The 8,406-nt window shown below is 36.7% G+C and overlaps 1 protein-coding gene across 1 annotated transcript; it reads left to right on the top strand.

Annotated features, from left to right (window-relative positions):
- The first annotated feature begins 544 nt into the window (after nucleotides 1-544).
- LOC110692115 (NPL4-like protein 1) lies at nucleotides 545-8,344 on the top strand. The gene is made up of 2 exons (XM_021869103.1): nucleotides 545-1,767; nucleotides 7,631-8,344. Exons 1-2 carry the CDS (start codon nucleotides 763-765, stop codon nucleotides 7,886-7,888), a joined length of 1,263 nt encoding a protein of 420 aa, XP_021724795.1. The 5' UTR covers nucleotides 545-762; the 3' UTR covers nucleotides 7,889-8,344.
- The last annotated feature ends 62 nt before the right edge of the window (nucleotides 8,345-8,406 follow it).

The raw sequence follows: 8,406 nt of genomic DNA, 5'->3' as shown, positions 1-8,406 counted from the left end.
AAGGGCTATGCGTGGGTGTGGGGAAGGTTTTCCGGGGAGGGAAGGTAGTTTCAGGGGGCGGCGAAGGGTTAGGGAGGGGCGGTGACTGGTGCGACGTGGGGATGACCGGGATTAGGGAATTTTTTCGAGGGAGTTGAGGGGATGGCCGGCGAGGGGTGGTGGAGTTGAGGGGATGGCCGACGAGGGGTGGGGGAGGTGCGGCGAAGGGTAGGCGGTGGTGCGGTGGTGCAGTTTTCGGGTGATGTGGGTAGGTAGGAGGGTGGTGGTATGGTGGTGTGGTGGTGGCCAAGGAATGGAATGGAAATACCTTGGGGGGTGGAAAATGAACTTGGAGGGATTTAGGGGAATGAAGGGGGAAAGGAGAAATGGAAAAGTGGCCTAACAAACAACAACAAAGGGAATGATTCCCGTCGATTTCCATTCCCTTTGTTAAATACCCCCAACCAAACGGCCCCTGAATAAAATTTAAAAACTATATTATGGGAAAGGGAAAGTATTAGTTTGAGTCAAAAGTACCTGCTCCATCCGTATAACCCAGGAAACATGTCCTGTCTTGGGTGGTACTCCATCCGATAACCCAAACACATATATAATGTTGGTGTAGAATCTGTCGACCATCTCATGTCTTTCGTTTATTCTTAACCTCAGTAACACAAACTTTGCGGAGAGAGAAAGCAAGTGCAAAGAAGCATTCAATAAATCAATCACTAATTCTATCAAATTTCACCACCACTAATCCAATCCAATAATTCGCCGGGAAATATGGTGATGATCAGAGTTCGCAGCCGTGACGGTGTCGAAAGAGTTACAATCGACAACCCTAACATTACAATCGCCGAACTCAAAACCCTAATTGAGTTACAGCTTCATGTACCGCTCTCAAATCAAACAATATCGCTCCAACAAAATCTGTTGTTGGCCAAAAACCCCGCCGATCGATCGCGGTTTTCGGATATGGCGAATCCTGATATTCGATTGTCATCTCTCGGTATCGGGCATGGATCCCTTATCTATTTGTCGTATGATGGGGAGCGTGAGATTGTTGCTGCTGCTCGTCGTCCGAGTATAACTCCAGCAGGGTCGTTCGGGAAGAAGATGACAATGGATGATTTGATTGCGAAACAGATGAGGGTGACACGGCAGGAAGCGCCTCATTCACAGCTTGTGTCGTTTGATAGGGATGCTGCTAATGCATTCCAGAGTTATGTGAATGAAACCCTAGCGTTTGCGGTGAAGCGAGGCGGGTTTATGTATGGGACCGTTTCGGAGGATGGGAAGGTGGAGGTGGATTTTATTTATGAGCCGCCGCAGATGGGGGAGGAGGAAAGGTTGCTGCTGATGAGGGATAGTGAGGAAGAGAAGCTCGTCGATGCGATTGCCACGGGTTTGGGGATGAGAAAGGTTGGATTTATATTTACTCAGGCTGTTGGGCAGGACAAGAAGGATTATACGATGTCGTATTTGGAGGTTGCTCAGGCTGTGGAGTTCCACGCTGAGAGTGGGTTGAAGGAGTGGGTGACAGCTTTAGTGAAGCTCAAGGTTAATGATGATGGTGTGGCTGATGTGCATTTTGAGGCCTTTCAGATGAGTGATATGTGTGTTCGGCTTTTTAAGGAAGATTGGTTCGATTTCGAGCGTGGCAAGGAGGGGGAAGAGGTTGATTCTAAGGTATCCCGGATGAAGGAGGATGTTGTTGTTGGTGGGAAGGATGTTATAGAGGTGGATAATGATTTCTTCTTGGTTGTCGTCTCGATTTTCGATCATCAGGTGTTGCCTCTAACTCAATCCTGTTTTAAGTTCTCTTTTACCGGTACATAATTCTCTGGTTGTTTACTTGCTATGATGAAGTTATTATCTTCCTATATTTTCTTTTCTTTTTAGTGTGAATGGTTATGTGTTATTCATTCTTATATGCAAAAAATCATACCTAACCATTTGGCGATGTATAAGATTAATGTATCACATATTAGTGGACAGGGAATCTGTGAATGTTTATGGTATCTAAAACTACATATGGTAATTATAGAAGCTTGTGAACATAATGAATATCCTTATTTCAAGTTTTCAAGTGTTATAATAATATTGGTGCAATAGTTTAGAAAATTTCAAGGGAATCTGTTTATCTTAGAAATTTTAAAGAACTTATAGGCATGTGGAGGTCAGGGGCAAAAGCAAACTACTAAATATATCATCTGAAATTCTAAATTGTACAATAGCTGCACCTTAAAATTTCCTCTATATTTAGTACGAAGGTGATAAAAAAAAAAAATACTATATCTATGAAAAGAAACATCAATTATTAATTTAATAACTTTATGTACTTGTGATGGTGGAAAAGTTTAGAATCTTGAGATAAAATTAGAACACTTAAATATGAAATACTTCTAAAAACCTACAAATGTAAAAGTTATGCACAAATGCAAATACATTGGAATGAACTGAAAACCATAATTGAAAAAAAGGAAAGAAAAAGTATTAGTCTAATAATGGGAAAGAGCATTTAATATTTTGTGCACTATGATTGACCATAAGAGGGAACACCATAAAGATAATAAGATACATGCCCCAGATGTTACTCGCAGGTGTCCGTTTATGAGTTTCTTTGTTAAAATACCATATCTTTGAAATATTCATGATGCTTGAGAAAATAGAAGAAAAATACAGAAAAAATGAGCTAATGTAAAATTGAATACTGAAAAAGAGAATATGGGAAAATCAACTCATAAAGGTGTCAATAAAAATTAAAAAGCATATGTATCTATAAGAGTTTGCAGGAAATAAGTAAACTCCAATAGGAAATTAATATAGTAGAAGTAATAATTAGGATGAATTAATGTAGACCCTTCAGAAAATTACAAGAAGTGGATGTGTTAAGAAGCACTTATGATGATACTTTGTAAGGGTAGTAACATAGTACCAGGACATGAAAGTAAAGTTATGGGGCACAAAATGCAGTGTTTAGAACAATCACGGGCAGTGGGCCATGGAAAACATTGATTTTTCATATACATTGACTAGTATTCACAATTTTAGAACTTCCTCTTTATTTTATTATCAAACATGTGAAAATAAAAATCTATCCACCAGTCTAAAGGAAACATGTGAAAAAAGCCCATCAACCAGGCTAAAGATGGTATCAAATTAAATGTATAACACTCACTTGAGAAATTCAAATTTTATGATTGCTTTAAGTTAAAAGTACCATTTCAATCAAATGAATCACATCACCTCAAAGGATTTCTTAAAGTTTGATAACTCTAAAAAAGGGGTTGTATGTTTAAGGGGTTTCAAAAAATTGAAGGGCGATCATCACCCACCAATTCCTCACTATTTATTTGTTACGTTATTTTTCCATTTGGTTTTCCCTCTAGTTTGTAAGGTCATTCCAAAAGCTCTGCTTTAATCCTCTACCCCAAATATGAGTTAGGAAAGAGAAAGAACAAATGGTGAGGTATGAGTGACAAATTTGATCAACACCACTGCCTTCCACCATCATAGCTACATTTTACAGTGTACAAAATTTCTTACGAAATTTTTGTGCATTATTTTCGGTGTAATTTTTTTTTGGTGTGTGAGACAATGCGTCTGTGCACGTCAAGAAGGTGAAGATGTAGGAGGTATGAATGTTAGGGTGTTGGTTGAAATTTTGAAGAAGAAAGAACGTCAAAGGTTTCCTTTCATAGATAACCAAACATATGTATTGTCCCCCTTTTTCTGTTTCCTTTTGTATTTCTTTTCCCTTTCTTTCAATTTAATTGAACCAAAAGCCCCAAAAAATTATTGACAACTAACCTGTGTAATTGTGTTATGTAGACTCTTCATGTTACCTCACTTACCTGTCTCAAACACATAGTTCAAACTAGAATTTCCTTTTGTGTTTCCATATTATACCCTTGCAAAATTCACCTTTGTGGAGAAGAAAATATTATATCTGCTCACTGTAACCTACCTTACCTTTGATCTCAGCTAATGCTAAATCAACCTATCACAAAGTTGTCAAATGACTATTATGGAGTTTGCTTTGTTGAGGGTTTTCAGGGGTGGGGGAAGTAGAAAGGTATAAATTATTTTTTACCTTTAAAAGAGTCAATAAGTGAGGAACTTAAGTTTATTGCCAAGTTCAGTTTTTTTTCATCAAATTGTCTGAGGTTATATTTCATTATGTTACCTCACAGCTGTGGCATAATTTAATGTTTTCATAATTTTTTTTACATAATGATGAGGGTAATGTGGTCAATGTAAATTCTCTCTACCAAATTCACCCCCTTCTCTTTTATTAACAATCGATTTGAAAAGACCTCTTATAATGTGTTTTAAGCCAGTTGGTGGCAAAATGTTCTGCATTATTGTGATGTGTGTTTAAATCATTCATGAAAACCATGTTACACGGACACGACATCATTGGTATTTGAGGTCAAATGAAGAGTCAGGGTAATATAGGTTGAGAGCCAGAGTACTAGTGTTGATACCCCTACATGTAATAAGGATTGAATTTGGCAATTTGCACTCGCATACAATTAGATCTAGGGAGTGAGTTAATTTTACTATAATATTTATGGTGCAAAGTAAACAATAGAAAAAATAAAAAACAAAATCAGTGACCTGGAGTGTTGAATACACTATTACTTCCCTTAAAAAAATGCACTTTTTACCAAAGAACAATTGTTGCTACTTGTTAGACATATTTTAATCTGAAGCTAGTTTTGGTTCGTTGGCATAGTTTGAATATTAAAATACTTGTGCAATCAGCCAACTAGCATATTCTTTCATATCATATTTATCTTTTTTTTTTTTAAATGTTTTAATGAGAAAATGCATTGTTGCATCTTGAATTTGTAAATGAATTTGATAAACTTATTCATCTACTTGCGAAGGGAAAGAGGAAGTGACTAAAAAAACATTTTATTGATTGATGGAAAGTGGGTGAATATGATAGGGGCTTAGTTTTAAAAAGCGCGCCTCGAGAGCGCCTAGGCGAGGCGAGGCGCAGGCCAAAACGCCTTGGTCTTCCCAGGCGTAGCGCATTCCAGAAGGCGCGCGCCTCAGACCGCCTCCACCAAGGCGCAAGGCGCAGCGCCTCAACCGCCTTATGTTTCAAAGCGTGAGAAAAGGGGATCTCGATTAATTTTTGAAAAATAAATGTTTTTTATTTCAAATTGAAGCTTACCCAGTGTTTAGAGTGATAATTCGAACAAAAGCCCCTTGATAATTGAATGAAATCACTTCAATTGGACCCTCAATCTAAAAACCCTAATTTTCGAAAAACCCTAATATCCGGGTTGCTTTGCAATTGAGTAAATTGATGGGTTCTGCTACGGCAGACATCACCGGAGATGACTTCCCGGCGGTTTCCGGCAGCATGTATACCGACTATAACGTAAAAGAGATTATTTTTTCTTAATTTTTTTTCTTTACTGATAAAGTAACAAAAGCCTGCTGCCTTCTTCTGACTTTGTTAATCACGTGACCATCTTCCTTTTTGTTTGTTTTTTTTTTCTTTTTCTTTTTTTTTTTTTAATTTTACAAAAACAAATTATTTTTAATTGTTTACTATACTTAAATTTGAGGTTTGTTAAAAAAAAAAAAATTATTATTACTCTAAAAAAAAAAGTAATATAAAATAAATTAAATTAATTTTCACATTAATTTAATTTTTTGATTAATTTTTAATTAAAAAAAAAAGAAGTAAAATAAAAATTAAAAAATTTGCGCCTCATATCCAAAAGGCGTGCGCTTTCGCTTTGCGCCTTGCCCCTAGGCTCTAGGGACCCTTTGCGCCTTGGTGGTCCTCGCGCTTTTTAAAACTAAGGATAGGGGTTGTTTTTTTGTTATGTCATAAAAAAAGGAACTTAGGGGAATGAAACACAAAGGATATGCATGTCATTATTTCTTGCTAACTTTTTTCTATTTAATATTACTATAGATATAGATTAATTTTAAAATCTATTAATGTTGTTTCCCATACACTAAATATTTTAAAGCAACGTGTCGTACACTTTGTACCAAACTTGTATCTGATACCTGTATTCATTTTGTCTAAACTGGTAAGATGATATCCTGGTTACCTCTGCCCCCCTCATATCGGCGGCTTGCTTAGTGAACTCTTAACTCTGGATGGAATTTTGAATAGTTATAGTCTAGATGTCCATCACCAGAAAGTTGTTAGTTCATCAAGTCCTCCACTGGTTTAAGGGATAATTTTTCTTTTGGTACAAGTCATGGAATCTATGCGTAGGTTATTGGCTCTTTGTTTTACTAGCCTGTCAAAGTTTCTGAAATTATTGACTAGACTGATTGAAAGCGATACATTACACCTTCAGGACCTAGAGGATTATACGCATGAAGTAGAACTTGTAATGTATGTCCAAATTGATGACAAATGATATATGTCCAATCGAGAATGGCTATATTGAATGGCTGCTCTTTCAAATTGTGTGTTTAAGAGTGAGAGTTTGTATACTCTTATTGTTCTATTTTACTTAGTCCAACAATCTACTTTATGTTGTTGATGTTTTTAAACCCTAATGTTTTGGTAAAATTAAAATTGGCTGGTTTTGATGGCAAATAGATTTTTTGTTACTCCACTTAAAGATCATAAACAGTGCACAAGGCTCCCACTGTATCAATTTCTGGGGGAAGGGCCTTACCTTTACATAAAGAGGTTGTTTTTAGGGATCAAACCTGTGACCCAGCGGATAGAAAGTGAACACTTTACCACTGCACCACCTTTATTTTTCTTTATTGTTGACAGCATTAAATATTTGACTGGCTTAATTTGCTAACTTGATGTGTGAGGTCTGTATAATATGTTCTTAAGGTGTGGATAGATATTGTGGTTGCTCATCTTCAAATCCATATCTTCTAGTTTTGGTGGTTGTTTTAGGCTATTTTTGTTACTTTCAGGCTTTATTTTTGTTCTTTAATTGGCTTTCCAAGAATTTAGTGTTATTGTTTTTCGAGACTGAAACTCCAAACTTTTACTTAAGATATCATGGAAGGGGCATATTTAATGACCTGTTTTGGAGATATTCTCTCATTGTTGTGTTGGTTATTTTAAAGTTGGTGGTTAGCTTATTATTTGTTAACTAAATTCCTAAATGATGAAACAATGTCCTTTCTGAATGATGTTACTGCTATGGAGGCTGCAATTTCTTAACTTATCATTGATTACAAATAAATTTCTGTACCCTTAATTTTTTTCCCTTTTTTTTAATAGTGCCGTATCTCGTATGTGATTCGTGTTTGTACTTGCTCCTGTACTGGAGTTGTGCAACTTAGCCGCCAAGTATAATATAATGGTTATGACCCCCCACCCCTCTTCATACACAAGGGTCTTTTTGGGACACAGGGCCAAAGAAGGGGGTTGTTTTGGAATTTTGGAAAAATAAAGGGTTTCATTTAATAGTTTGTTTAAATGTTTATAAGCAACCCTGTGAGTAAAACAGTCAATATGGCTTATCTTTTTTTTTTTTTTACACATGCATTCATTTTTTCCCAACATTATAATTACCATGCCTTCAAAAATATAAGCTCTAGTAAAAAATTGCAACAAGAGGGTACAGAATTACAGATGGCTAAGACATGTTGAAATGAAAGTTGTGTATTGATGTCTGCTTATGGTGGTATGCAGGGCCCCCTTTCATCAACATTCCCAATAGAGAACAGGAACTTTCCGGTTACAACAAAGGCTGTGAAGACTCACCTTGAGCGAACTAAATCTCTTCCGTTTGTGAAGAGAATATCTGATTTCCATTTGCTGCTCACCTTGGCTAGGTTTCTGGATATAAATGCCGATATTCCAGCGTTAACCCAGTGTGTACACTCACAGACAGCTGTCCCTGAAGGATACCAGCTTTTGATAGAGTCCATAGCAAATGCTGGTGTGTGATTTTCCCAGCAACAGAAGTTGGTTGCTTCATTTCACTGCACTAATCATATGCTGTTTCCATGATGGTTCATGGGGCCTTTATTGAGGCTGTCACCCTGTTATGCCTTAGTTGATGCAGAGTACAGTGGTTAATGGAGCAACTACATGGTCATCTGTGTTCCAAAACAGACCTTGATCCTGCAGTGATGTCTCACTTTATTGTCAAGAGTGCCGTGTTTATGACTTTATGAATTTGAGGATCAGAAAAAGGTCTTTCAAAATTTGCAACAATGTTGCTTCAGAAGTTGCACTTTCATGATGTCATTGTATAAATTATATTTTTATTGCGTTTACTATGCCATTGCACAATTTAGAATCAGGTAAATATAACATAGCAAAATTTCTGGGAACTGCATATTGCATAACACTTTGAAGAACTGGTTATTTTAATTAATAAATTGTACCTTATTCACTAAATTGCTTTATCATAGATCTGTGTTACCTAGCGTTGTCGGCCAGAGTTCACAACTAGATGGACA

The sequence above is a fragment of the Chenopodium quinoa genome, unplaced genomic scaffold (genome assembly GCF_001683475.1).
Source record: "Chenopodium quinoa cultivar QQ74 unplaced genomic scaffold, ASM168347v1, whole genome shotgun sequence".
Taxonomy (NCBI): domain Eukaryota; kingdom Viridiplantae; phylum Streptophyta; class Magnoliopsida; order Caryophyllales; family Amaranthaceae; genus Chenopodium; species Chenopodium quinoa.
Note: the sequence above shows the minus strand (reverse complement) of the source record. Positions and strands in the feature narration are given on the sequence as shown.